Here is a 14,403-nt window from a genome sequence, read left to right as displayed (position 1 = left end):
TCATGAACAAAGCCTCCGTGCCACAACTTTCTACCTAAGCAGTGCGGTCCTTGATAAATGCAGGGGGCTTTGTGTAGCTCATTCTAGACTGGCATAAGATCTGACTTGGCTTGGCTTGTGTCTGTGTACGAGGTGAAATCTCTGTGCCCTAAGCTCCACAACAAGTAAGAGTGTATTGATGGGAGAAAACTGTTTTATGTTGTTGTTGTTTGGCCCCAAATGCCCTTGTCACAGTTTCTACAGTTTAACTCTCCCATTTTCATCCCCTAGAAATACGCTGTGAACCCCTTTACCTGGATCAGCCACCCTCTGCTCCCAGCTGGTACTCAAGGCTCACCAGGGGCACCTCTCCTTCCCCCTTCCAGCCATGGCCTTGTTTCATTACTTGGGGCTCACACTGCCTCTGCACATGTGCCTCAGTTCCCCTTGTCCCTCGGGGGAGCCCTGCTGCTCTGCCCAGAGGACACACTGCATTTAGGGACGTATGGCCACGGGCACGTCCTCCCTGCTGCAGGGGGGACACAGCACACTGCATTACTCCTGACTTCTCTGAGCCAAAACCTAGTATTACTCTCCTTTCTCTAAGCAAAGCATTTATGGGTTTATAAATCAGGACAGACTGACATCAAACATGCCCTGAGAGTGCCTTGGAGCATTCACAGAGTGCCAGCTGGGCATGTGGCTGGCTTGGGAGGAAAGGGCCTTAATTACAATCAGCATAGGAAAAATTTAAGGAAAGAGGAAATTCTTTCAGAGAATTCCCACAGTTCTAATGCACAGATTCCTAAGTACAATGGAAAAATTATATTCATTATATTCTCCTAATCCTTTGAACACCTTTCTTTTTTATTGTAAATGTTGTTATCAGAGGGAAAGACCTTGCTGAATTCCTGTAATCATGGAGCTGACTGGCCCTGATGACCTATAACCACCTGCTGGGGCATGGCAATGTCACCAGAGGGGACCAAAGGCTGTTCCAGTGTGGGAGCAAGTGGGCTGGGAGTGGCATTCCCATCACGGCTCCAGCCACTTCACTGGGGAGCCTTTGTCTAGAGATGTTGTTTTAGTAAAGGCATGACAGCAAATGGCCTGTGACTGGTTGTGGCTGGGCTGTAAGAGATACTCCATGCACCCACAGCTCCCCAAGGGGGCAAACAGAGATGGGAACAGGGCAGCAAAGCAGTCCTGAGAGGCAGGGAAGCAGCCCTGGGAAGAGGGGGTGCCCTCAGACATCCTCTCTGTCTCTCCTGTGTGAGCAGGGGGACTCCAGTGGCACTACTGTGAGTTTCTGGGGGATTCCCTAATTCAGGAGTGCTTGGCTGGGCTGGGAACATCCTTCCCAGAATGGAATTATATCATCAGAGCCCTTGGGCACCGCTCTGAATGTTCAACTCTAAATAACCAATTTTCTTTTGGATCATAACATGCTTATTCTGCTCATCATTTTACAGTCTTTCCAGATTTTAGTAGGGTCCATGTTTTACTATGATGTAAAATAAAATATCATCCATCTACTTGGGTATGGAAAGATACAAAACGTGCTACAAGCTCCTGTGTGCTTTGCACCTTCACTTCCTCTCTGCCCAGACAGGCACAGTTTGCATCCAGAAAGGGAACTTCTGTTTCACACTAGTAAAGAGTTTCTGTTTTGCTGGAAAAAGGTGATAATGAACTCCAAGAAAATCTACTTCTTTTTCATTGGAACAAACTGTTTTACACTGCCACGTGTGGCCTGCTGGACTAAGTAATAAAGACAGGGCAAGGCTGTGGGAGAAAAATGCAGACAGAAATGCATCTGAGGAACACCCATTACCTAGGATGGAGTAGTACTGAGCCCCAGAGCACACAGGAAGGTGCAGCAGGGAAGAGCTGTCCTAGGAAGGCTGTCACCCCATCCCCAAGGTTATGTTCACAGCCACATGTGCCACCCATCCTGAGGCTGCAGGCTGGGGACATTGCTCCTCTTCCTTGGTCACCTGTCCAGCAGGCTTGGAGCCTGGCAGGAGCCGTGCCCACCTGAACTGCAGTGGTTGATCTCATGTAGCATTTGCCCACCAGTTCCTTTTCCTTTTCCTTTTCCTTTTCCTTTTCCTTTTCCTTTTCCTTTTCCTTTTCCTTTTCCTTTTCCTTTTCCTTTTCCTTTTCCTTTTCCTTTTCCTTTTCCTTTTCCTTTTCCTTTTTTCCTTTCCCTTTCCTTTCTTTTTTCCTCTCCCTCTCCTTCCCTTCCCTTCCCTTCCCTTCCCTTCCCTTCCCTTCCCTTCCCTTCCCTTCCCTTCCCTTCCCTTCCCTTCCCTTCCCTTCCCTTCCCTTCCCTTCCCTTCCCTTCCCTTCCCTTCCCTTCCCTTCCCTTCCCTTCCCTTCCCTTCCCTTTCCCACCAGTTCACCAGAATTCATTTTGGAGTGACTGGGAGGGGACAGACCTGTGTGCACCCACAAACCCTCTGTGACACAGAGCAGCATCAGAAACCATCACTGTGAATTGCATTACCTTACTCGGTGCTTGTGTTTAAACTGCAGGAGGCTGTGACACAGCCAGCCCACAGTCAGTGGTCAGGAAATCTTCTGGCTGGGAAACACCTGGCCAGTTTAAAATGCATACAACTGAAGTGTTATGTGGGATTTGTTAACACTTTATGGATCTGTAGTTCACAATGCACTTAAACATGCAAAAACTGATTTCAGAACAAAAGTAATTTTGAATTATGGGAAAACAGTACTAAGATCAGAGGCAATAAATGTAATTTTGGATCACTTTTCTTCTCCCTCTCCCCACTGTCTGCCTCTCCCATGCAGCAGTCACATCCAGCAGCATGTTTGCTGTAGTTCTTCCCAGCTTTTGAAGAGCTGTAGCGGAAAACAGCTCCCTGTCTTCTTTTGGATAAGGTTGTGCATAAAAGGATTAACATTTGCAACTGCTTACAGGCTTTAGAGCCCTGGGTTGGGCAGGGCCTGGGTGGGCACATCTGAGCATCCTCTGAACTCCAGTAAGTGCAGTTTACCACAGGTTCGTAACAACTCACCCTGCGTGACTGAAGGAGCTTGGGCTGCCACAGCTATGGCCAGTGATAGCACACCTGCCAGGTGACACAGAAACTCACTTTCTATAAACAGCTTTTCCAAGGTATTTTCACATGCCTTTGCTGTTGGTTAGAGCAGCAGAGCCCAGTGAAGTGACAGGGAAACCAGCCTAGTTTTGTTCCCCTCATTCTGTCACTGACTCCCATCTCAGAGCCTCTCTGGCTCTGGTCACTTATTTCCAGGATCACCTGACTCTATTATATCAAGTATTTGTGCTGATCTTCTCCAAAATGGCAGTGGAACCACAGCCTGAACTTTTTAAAACGTTCCATGTCACTGTGGAAGAACACTGGGACCTCTCACTTAAATCTGCCAAGCCAAAGAATGCCATTTGAACTCTAATCTAGATAAATGGCACATAGAATTGATCTGGATTAATATGCACATCTATATAAACAGAGGTATGTGAGTTCATTGTGTGGGAATGTAACCTTTATGTGAGGTGTTTTTTCATTTCCATCCCCTTTTGCTGAAGAGTGTGTGAATGCAAATGCTTCCTCGGCGCTGCGTGTGCGTTACCCGTGCGAGCAGCTCCCATACAGCGATGTATGTATGTGTAAATTGTGTGAATGTAAATATAGATAGGCCATATGTCCCCAAAGTCCCAAAAGAGCATCTGATGTTGATATGTAGACAGTGTGTTAAGGACCTTCCTAATTAATAAGCCAGATTAAAAACCTCTTGGCAATCAATTAAGATTAATGACAGAAGTCATTCTGTCTCCCCCTCCGCCCGCATCTCGGGCTGTGAAAACCCTGGGTCGGGAAACTTTAATCCTGTTATCTGCTGCCTCCTTCATCTGCAAAGCCTGGAGATTAGCTCAGCGGCCATTCCCAAATCCCGGCCAGCCGCTCGGACAGCTGCCCTGCGCCGCCAGCTCACAGGGGAGGAATAATCTGGGCAGGGAGACAGGCCTGGTGCATCACTCTACTGCAGCTCACTCCATGAGAAAGGTGTCGTGAGGATGAGCAAAACAAATGTGCTTGTTGCTTGGGAATCCTGCGCAGTGAAACACTTGGTGATTAACAGCCCCTGCCCTGCCCATGGAAAGGTTTCCTTTGGCTTGGCCTGGGGGGCTGCACTGCTGCTGCGCTGGCCTGGAAGCTGTGGGACACCTATGGCACATCTGTGCTGCCCCCAGCACTGGCGTTCCTTTCCCCATGGCTGTCATCCCATGCCTCATGGCCTCGGAACTGCTAGGCAGGTTGGTTTCTTCCTGCTCTCTCACTCCTACCGATGCTCACAGAGGGATGAGTCCCGAAGGCTCGTTTAAGAGAGCAGCAAACTCATCTGCACCAAGGGAGGCAGTGCCAAGAACTGCTGCCTACGTAGTTGGAAAAATATCCCTGTTTCTCCTGACACCAGCACAACATCCTCTCTTCAGCAAGATGGTCCCTCCCACTTGCACTGACTGACAGCGAATCCGACTGCCAGGAGAGCCATTCTAGTTGGGATGGGCACCTGCCAGGCAGCCAGCCAGACCCTCCTGAAAGCAGCTCAGGTTACAGGGAGAGGCCATATGACTCCAGTGACCAGAAGCTTCCTTTTGGTGGGAGCACTGCTAGCTACATCTTGCAAGTGCAGAATTTATTACTTTTGTATTATGCACAGATGCTCAAAAGTAACAGTTTAAACAGATATTTGTGGTAACTCTGCAGCCATTATTAGAAAAGAACTGTAGGTAAATACTAACAGGCTTAAAAACAAGTGCAAGTGTCTTTCTGTTTAAAAGGCTGGTTTGTACATGGAAATACAAGCTGGAAGCATTCTATAGTTCTCCCCTCTTCTGATTCTTCTGGAGTGAAGTAGAGTCTTTCTTTTCTTTTACCACTGACTCCTATTTCTATCCTAATAGGGCAAAATCTTCACTACAAATGCCATGGGCTATTTGTGGACTTATATACATTTGTGTGCATAAATGCACACAGGATCAGAGTCTCAGCCACCATCACATTGCAGCAAGCTCAGACAAAGAATCCAAACCGCTGATGATCACCTTGTTGCACTAAACTGTGACTCAGAAAACAAACAAGGACTTAGAGGAAAAAACAGGCCCCTGATGCTGGTGCTGTGCCCCTGTCCCAGGCTGTTCCTGGGCAGCCCCGGACTCCTGGGAAAATAAGTTCAGTACAGACCCTTGGACACTGGTTTATCAGAGTAGCCCAGACTGCTGCGGCTCAGTCTTCTTTGCCCCTTTAATAAAAAAAAGGAAGGAAGTCTAGCTAGGAGCACAGACGCAGGGTAATGCATCATTTATAAATTACCTTGTTAGCACAGAAAACACCACATGGCTCTGCAGCCGAAATCTCCTGCTGTGGACTTGCTCTGTTTGATGGGAGCCCTTCAAAAGCGCTCATGGCTTAATGGAGGCTGTTTGTGGGGCCCTCGATCCATACCTGCTGTCCTCATCCCTCACTGGGAGCCCGGCGCAGCTGCCGCAGCGTGCAGCTGTCTCTGAAGTGGCTGCATGTCCTTGGCCCCCAGCACAGCCAGCCCGCGTTGGATCTCTGGATTTGTGCCTGAGGCGAGCCGGGGAGCAGCTGTGTCCAAGCCATGCTACCTTTAGTGTTGCAGCCCCCGGGCCCCACATGCCCCAGCCTGCCCCGCGCTCCCGCGGCCGCCACACAGCTGTGCCCACACCTGGGCACTGCCCGCCTCCGGCAGCCGCAGCTCCCGGGGCTCCGGCCTCCCTGGCAGCCTCCCGGTACGGCCTTCGCACCGCCTGCCACACGGCACAGCCGGGACAGCACGGGGATGCACGAACAGCTCGCTCGGCTTTGATACTTCATGCCTAAATTTCAACTGCCTGATCAAACGCTCAAATTCAGCAGTGAATTCTTTTAAGAATGGAACCGACAAGTTCTTAAACAGTAACAAAAGATGATGAAATAGAACAACTCCACAGCCTACTCTCTCTCTCTCTCTGTGTGTGTGTGTGTGTGTGTGTGCACGTGTGTGTGTGTGTGTCTCCCTGTGCACACGTGTGCACTGACACACACCAGGGGATCTCCACCCAGTGTGTTAGGAACAAGGAAAAATATTTTTTCCCAGAGATGGCAAACACTGTGCAGACAGAAATGGCACTCTGCAGTGACACAGGTCACATCTGACCCACCACTCCTTTAGGCACAAATAGCACTCGTTTTCCCTTGAGCTACCGCTCTGTTTTTCACAAGCTGAGGTGCTGGCCAGTGTTCCTTCTGTCAGGCCCAGGAAAGGCAGGGAAGTCACAATGGCTCAGCAAAGCCTGCCCCGAGGGCAATCCTTACAGTAACTCCCTGCCTTTAGGGGCAGAAATCCCCAGAAGAGGGTCTGATTGACACTTTTTTAGCCTTTTAAGGCACCACTTCTATGTTCCTGTTTACAATGAATTTACCTGTTAAACTGTATTGTGCCATGTATTTTGTGTGTAGATGGCTGTTGTTATTGCTGCTACACGTCACATGCATCATTGATGCAAACAGTGACTAACCAGCCACAGTAACAATGCTAACAGCTGTATCCAGCTGTGCTCTCCACCTGCAGCACTTGGCCATTCTGCTGCTTCCAACACTTGCCTTACCTCAGTCTCACCTCTTCATCCCTTTGAACAGCACCAAACTTCATCCCGGGAAAATAATCAAAATCCCAGTTATCTCCCATTCTACCACATGTAACTCCCTTCCCCCTTCAGCCCTCTCATCCTCTTATGTGGCCTTCATGTTGTATAGTGCATAGACAGTGTTCCTGCACATCAGTGTTCTGGAGTACATGAGACTGTGACCTGCTGCCATCCTGTTTAAAGAAAAGCATTTGCTCCTGTGGCTCTTCCCAAGTGCCATAGACAGGAAGCTGAGTGGACCCAGGAGATAAATGCTGACATTCAAAGTAATACTTTTCCTCAGGAGCAGCAATCAAAAAATACTTGATCTGGTTTCACTATCAGAGGTGCAAACAGCAGCTCTGTGTCCTCAGAAGCATTTGGGGGAGAGGCCCCTTTTTCAGTAGCCACAGATGTTCCAGGAGAAAGGAAGGTCTGATAAACACATTTCCTCACCTTTTTCTTCTGTGAAAGGTGTCATTGGTTGGAAGTGCAAAGCTCTAGGAAGCAACTTGTATGGGCATTATAACAGCCTCTGCTGTTACAAGCAGCTGGGTCTGAGAGCAATTTGTGTACCTGTGACAAGAGGTTTACCCTGTGTTCCTGTTCTCCACCTGAGCCCACACCACATCCAGCATCCCTCCCTCTGCCTCCGGGAGTGCCACGCCGCTTCTGCCACACGGATCACCCGGTGTGTCACCTTCCCGGTGCGCCACTCCGGGGGCCCTCTGCCCCCTCTGCCAGAGCTGCCGGGCCGGCCGTGGCCGGCCCCACGCCGCACACCCACCTGGTCTCCTTGCTGAGGCCGCATCAGCGAGACTCTGTCGTACTGGCGCCGCAGCAGCGCCCACAGCGCATCCAGCCGGCCCTGCGGGGACACAGCGGCTCCGTCAGGGACAGCAGCACCCTCGCCCGCACGGCGCTGCCCGGGGGCATCCCGGCCACCTGCAGTGCCACAGCGGAGCACCGCTTCCCTGGAGCCGGGCAAACAGAGGTAAGCCTGGCCTGTGTCCCCTGTCACCACTGTGGTGCTGCTCCTGCCCACCTGGAATGCCAGGGAGGGCGCTCAGCCGGCCCGGGGAGCAGAGCCGGTGAGGAGCATCCTGCTCTGCAGAGATGGTCCCAGACCTTGCCTGTGCGTCTGGACATCTCAGCTTCTGGGCTTTCTAGGGGTCAGAAAGGACTCGCAGGCGCTTGGGAAGACAGAAGTATCCAGAGTCCCAGCTACGCCTCTGTTTTCTGCTCTTAACACCTAAAGACAAGGTATTTACAGACCTACCCTCCGCTTGTAGGCAGTGCTTGTGCTGTGTTTGCAGGTGACTCAGAGCACCATTCTCATGAGCCAGATAGAACAACTCGCTTTTTATCACACTTCTTGCATTACATCGTTTTATATAATTTTTGCTTTTCTTGGTTTGTCATGACAATGTGTGTTTAAAACTTAGTGTAGCAGCTACAAACTGTGCAGTTTTGGGTTTAATTAGCTCTACTAAGCCAACAAAGCCCCCATAGATTTTAATGCTCTCACTATACAATATGTCTCTTTTTAAGGGGAGGCAAACAGAACGTGGCAGTAATGATCAAGTATTGCATTCAGGGCTACAAACTGCTCCTGCCATTCCTGCTGAGTAGGTGTTCCTTTCGAGAATAGCACATTACACTTGAATCGTTACACTTGGAAAGTGTAACACACAGCTCAGCTTGCATAAGGCACAAAGAATCCAGGCCTTAGTAACAAATCGTACCAAAGACTGAACAGATACCTTGATTGGCGTGTACCACTTCTGCTGCATGGCTGGTGAGGTAGGCTTTCGTTTAGGTGGTTTAGGGTGAAAAGGTTCTTCTGGTTCTTCTGGGAGTTTCACCACAGCATTCTTTGCTTTTTCCAACCTGGCCCCTTCTTCTGTGGAGCCTTTGTCGCCCCAGCGCACCTGAGGAAAGGCAGAGTTCAGGTGTGAGTGCACCTCCGGGCAGGGAAACTACTGCAAGTAACAGAGAATAAATCCAGAAGAGGTGCTGGATAAACAAGAGAGGAGGTGCTGAGGAGAACACTACCTCCTCATTATGGTAACAACAGTCTTACATAAATGTCTGTAAATAAGTCTCAGTAGTGAAAGAAAATCCTATCTTGCTTCACAAGATAGGATTGACAAGGAATCTGTAAAATCTTCTCCAAGTAATGATATAAAAATACAATTTCCATTTCTTATTCATCCTAAAACGCCAGATATTAATCTGGAACCCATGAAAGCCAAGACTTCTGAACCTAGGTCTCCCAGACCAGAGAATTTTGAAGAACCCTAGTGTAGATTTAATGTGATGCTTAGACAGGTTTGAGCAGAAGCTCCCCGAACCTGCTCAGGTTTCCATGTTGTCCTGCAGGAAGATACACACTGTAGAAGTGCAGGTGAAGCAATCTACCCTGCCTAAGTGCATGCAGAACATGTAGCACTGTGTATGTTATTCACTGCTCCAAGTGTATAAAATAGAGAGTTGAAAGAGAATGAAATCAGGGTTATCACTGCTGGGGAGACAGACACATATTCCATATAGGCTGTACTCACTGTGTTCTGGAGATGAAATACATGGAAAAACATCCCCGCTAAGAGGGATAATTCACCTTGCTGCAGTAATCCTATTTCACCTTGTAACTGGAAGCACCATGCAGCAATCTGAGCAGGGCTGTTTGCTGTACTGCACACAGAAACAAGCTTGGACAAGGCTGTTCCCTTCTCATCCAAAAAGGAACAACTAAAAGCTGGAGTTTGAGAGTCCTTAGTGAAAGTGGCCTGGATCATTTCAGCAAGACTTGCCATAATCATGCCATTTGCTGTGATCTAGCCTGCCAGGAGGTCCCTGTACACCTGTATCTTTCACTGTGATCAATGATACTTTTACAGGGCTTGTCATGTGGCTGTTAAAATGTATTTTAAACACTGTTAAAACCATTAGCTGGTGGATCTCTCACTGAAAAAATTACTTTCTCCTTCAGACAGAAGCTAATTCACCCAGAAGAAACCAGAAGTGGTGGAGTCTGACCACCCAATTTTGACATATCAACTGCAACAAGTGGGGTCTGGCAATGACAGCACAGAACTTCAAAGCAATGCCAAAAGACAGAGCTAGGAGAGCAAATAGCACTGCCCAAGCTACCTGGGACTGTCACAGAGGGGTGGAGCTAGTGGGGAAGGCAGGAGTGGATGGGCACCTGCCTCAGCACAGGAGTGGGAAGTGCAAGGGTGATGTTCAATCCCTTCCCTTCTCCAGAAAGGGAAGCTGCCAGAGGATTCAGGCTGCCAGAGGAATGGCAGAAGAGTCCAGAGAAGCAAGAAAAACCAGATGACTCCACTGCCACATGGACTGCAAACATGGAAGAAATGTCATGACTGGGCCAGCAAGTTTGTCACTGCCCATGGCACAGAAACCACCTTTACCTGACAGGTAAGGAACAACCTCAGTTGGGTTGTGTTTTCTCTCACTTCTACCCCAACTCCCCAGAGGAGCAGTGTGCTCTTCTGAGCCAGGGAGAGGTGTGAGGCCTGTCCTGCTCCCCCAACAGCCTCAGCCCATCTTCCCAGCTGTCCCACACACAGCAGGGCAGAGGTGAAGCTCCCCACTCAAACCTGGAGGCAGTGGCCATCGGTGCCCAGCCAGACCTGTCTCTGCTCTGGGGTCTTGGGGATGGACAGAGCCACAGCCCCACAAAAGGGGGGCTTTTTTCAAGGGGCCATGATTATGCTGGCAAGAATTTTGCTTGGTTAACTTCTTTAGCACTTAGTCCTGCACAAAATTTGTATTACAGATGAAAAGGTTTTCTAACCTAATCATCAGTTTCTACCCTTGTTTGCATTTTTGCCATGGGCTGAACATGTCTTTCTTTGTGTTCCTGATGTCACTTGTGTTCACAAGGCTTCTGCTCCATTGTGCAGGATCCCATTTGGGAGCCCCTCCTGGAGGCTATCATAGTTTCCCTCAAAACAAGGCTTGTAATTCGTGATGTTGGAAAGCATTCCCTAGTTTGCTTCTGAAAAACACTGCACAAAATGTTTGCTTTTTGTGAAATCTGAAGCTCTTCTAAATTAGCAATTCTGAACTGCTGAAGAAAATGCATGTAAGTGACACAGCTTCAAACCTGCATGTTCTGCTGTTGCATTTAAAAAGTTCTCGAGCAAAGCTGATTAGGCCAATACCTTTAAAGTTTCATCAGGACACCTCAGTGGCCTAGGTGGGTGTTTCAGACAGAGACAGCTTCCCGGACTGCAGTTAGGTACTGCTTTGCACATTCCATATAGGCTGACTTGACTACAAAACCTGCCATAAGGATGTGCCCATAAGGATGCACATTCTTCATTCTGTTTTAATTAACATGATGCTATCGTGTCTCTTCAAAGACAGGCTCTGTTGTCGCTGCGAGTCCCTCTGGGATCAAGCCTCTCCTCAGCGTCACCATTGTCAGCGCATTTGGCTGGCCCACACTTGGGGGACTTATGTTTCACTGTAATTCCTTCCAAAACACGCAGAAAAGGCTCTCTCTCTTTCTCATTAGCGTGATGGAAAGAGCATGTCTTGAGGCAGCTATTTAAAGTCCCAGTCAAATGGAACTACTGAAAGCTGTTCTTTCAGAGGCAAGGTCAGAATTGTTCGATATGGTAACAAATTTTCCAAGGCTTATGCCAGTGGGAAGACAAGCACACATTATGGCCTTGTATTTGCAGTGCACTTTCAAGTCTTTGTTTCCACACTTGCAACCTCAGAGAACTCGTGCTTGAGGGAACTGCCATCTCCAAATCATACCAACCTCCATCCTCTTAATTCCCCCAACTCCTCGTCCACCATAGTAGGAAGCATCCACCGTGGGCCACTTCTTGGAAGGCAAGGGCTCCGGTTCTTCTTCCTGTAAGTACATTCATGGTATTTACTTTTAAAAGACTTACACACACACACACTGAATGTCTTTTCTGTATATTTCACTGGAGTTCCTAGAGAATACCCTGTTGGTTGTGAAAGCAGTTCAAACACTGAGGACAGGAGAGCCTGCAGTGTGTTACTGCCTGTGAGAGGGAGAGGAATTCCCTTTGTAAGGGGGAAGCTCTTGTAAGGGGAATTCTTATTGCCTGTGAGAGGGAGAGGAAATCCCCTTGTAAGGGGGAAGTTCTTGTAAGGGGAATTCTCTGTCATGTTTGGAATGACAGAGCTGGGGAAAAACACTGCCTAAGTCCTACACGAATCTTTAGATATTGGACAAGGGCTATTCAAGCTTTCTGCTTTCAGTGCAGATGTGGAAAACAAAGCTATCTTGGAATAAAGGCCCTAAGTGTTTCGGTGGATCTAGGATTAATTCAGGCCACACTGAGCTGAGAGAGCCAAGAGCTGGACTTCAGCAACCTTGTTCTCCACTGAGGGCACCCCCCGGGGCAGTCATTACTCTAGCAGCACTCGGACAAAGAGCCGGACACGCAGCACGCAGGGAAGCACAGGAGTGGTTCCATGTGAGCAGTGTGGTCAGATTAGCACCATCAGACCATACCTCTTTTGGGGCTGGCGGAGGTGGAGGGGGATCCTTGATGACCTGAAAGAGCCAAACACAGGAAAGAATAAGGTGCTGCACTGGCAGCAGCCGAAGGGAACAGACCACGGTAAGAGTGACCTGGTTCCACCCGAGCCCCTACGACCGCCAGCGAGCTGGCAGCCTCTGCTGCCCACTCCCCTGAGCCTCCATCAGCAAGGCCTTCTGGAAATTACCACCATCTGCCTGCCAGACCCTGCCATCCCTGGCCTGCAGACACTCTGGGCAGACATGTCTGCCACCACCCTTCCTGGCCGGATGAGCCTCAGCCGCGGTGAGGAACAGCCAGTGCCGAGACCCCACAGAGTCCGTGAGCAATCCCAGAGGAAAAGCGTCCGAGGCCTGTGTGAGGTCCTGCACCGCCGTGGGCTGAGCTGCTGCTGCTGCTGGGGAGTGTCTGGCCCAGTGACAAGTGTGAAATGTCTTCTGGCAGCTCAGGCTTCACCTCTGGATATCCTGGATGCTTCCGCAGCCCTCACATTTCCCACCTCCCAGCTCCATGACTGCAGTCACACTCCCACACTTCTGACACTGCTCTGGGTGAGCCCCACTCCCGGGAGCATTTCTTACACCTCTATTTAAATCTCCCTGCAGTCTCTTCCCGTCCCCTTTGTCACATCCACACTGTAAAGCTCAGAGAATGCCCAGCACTGACAGTCCCAGCAGGGGAGAGGCAGGCAAGGGACCCTCTTCACTGATTCTGCTGAAAACTGAATGCAGAGGCGTTCCTCCATGAGAAAAGCAGGTTTGCAAGCTAACAGTAAGTTCTTTGGTGACACTGGGCGATGTTTTGGGCTTGGGTATTGCCTGGAAATGACTGAAAAATACACCATGAATATCAAGGAGTCCGGTCTTGCTATGCCTTGATATTACACAAACATATCCATAACTGTGCATGCTGACAAACAGCTCAATGTAATGCAGGTTTTAAGTAACTTAATTGAAATATGCCTTACTTTAGTCACTCTGTGCTATTTAATTTTAGTACTTTCATTAAACACTGCCTATGAACAATGACTGCAGCCAGTCAGCATAATACATGAAAGAAACGTATTTTTCTGATCAGTGGAGTTTTCCATCTTGATTTGTATTTCAGTTCTCAGTGCTACCCAGATAGTTAGTACTGACTGCCTAAACAGGCTGTGGACTTTCAGCAATGCATAAGGGAATTCTGCCCAATATCAGAAATAAATTATGGCACCCCTGGAACCAGTTTTCCACAGCCTTTCAGATTTAAGTTATAGAATGGCTCATGGGTGGATTGGAAAGTGACCTGTGGATTTAAACTTTGAGACATCCCTTTGCTGTCAGGATGTTGCAGAACCATGCCAGATATTACTTTCCGTTAAACAGCTCTAGACATTTTTTCTTCCCAGTCATCAGGAGTTTCCAGCATACTTAACAGAAAGTAATTATTTCATTAGTGAAACATTCCTGAAAGCCACACTGGAATCCTTACCCTACCTTTACAAGAAACAGCAACACAGAGGGATGGTGGGACAGATCCTGAGAGATACTTGGATGCTGAGTAGGATTTGCCAAAGCCTGGAGATATTGCATTGCTGCTGAAAGCAATTAGGAGACTGGAAACAGTAAAGCAGCACTTTCTCTCAATGGAGTGACACCTTACTTAATTTCTTTTCTTATTTCCATTTTGCCTGTCCCTAACCATCATCCCAAAACAGTCTCTGTCAGGCCTGCCAGGTGTACAGGAGAAGGTCCTCCTAGGTGGCTTTGTATGCACCCATGTGAAATGGCACTGCCCTTCCCCATCTATAGCAGTGCCACTCTGAAGCCTCACATCTGTCTGAGCATAGACAGTTCTGCCCAGCAAACCTCTCCACGGTGAGGGATGGAATTCCTGTGGGCCCTGTGCCCATTGGGGATGTAGGAATCACAATTCCCACCCTGAACAATCAAGGGAAACCTGACTTGTTTGAGCTTACTGTGGCTTCCTAAGGCATTAGTCAAGGGCAGCTTTTGCTCAAGTGGAGGATCTAATCCTGTGCCAGCTCCTGAACTCGCTGAAGTTTGAGGGGAAATTCAGTTTAAAGCCAAGCAATCCATTAATTAGCTGTTATTTCTAATGGCTTCAGAAAATGAAACTTGTTTTAAAAGTGACAGTGGTGTGAGAAAATAATCTGCTTTGAGTAGCAGCTCCTCACCCTGCTGACAGCAC

At 48.7% G+C, this 14,403-nt stretch overlaps 1 protein-coding gene across 1 annotated transcript in view; it reads right to left on the bottom strand.

The window, feature by feature from the left end:
• Nucleotides 1-14,403, bottom strand: part of ANTXR2 (ANTXR cell adhesion molecule 2) — a 77,959-nt gene that overhangs the window by 18,423 nt on the left and 45,133 nt on the right. The window contains exons 13-16 of the mRNA XM_021529524.3: nt 12,186-12,227; nt 11,457-11,552; nt 8,422-8,589; nt 7,446-7,526 (exon numbers count right to left, since the gene is read on the bottom strand). Coding sequence (XP_021385199.2) covers nt 7,446-7,526; nt 8,422-8,589; nt 11,457-11,552; nt 12,186-12,227 — 387 coding nt within the window. The remainder of the gene's footprint in view (nt 1-7,445; nt 7,527-8,421; nt 8,590-11,456; nt 11,553-12,185; nt 12,228-14,403) is intronic.

The sequence above is a fragment of the Lonchura striata genome, chromosome 4, assembly GCF_050655825.1.
Source record: "Lonchura striata isolate lonStrDom1 chromosome 4, ASM5065582v1, whole genome shotgun sequence".
Taxonomy (NCBI): Eukaryota; Metazoa; Chordata; class Aves; order Passeriformes; family Estrildidae; genus Lonchura; species Lonchura striata.
The sequence above is the reverse complement of the archived record's forward strand: the minus strand, read 5'-3'. Positions and strand labels throughout refer to the sequence as shown.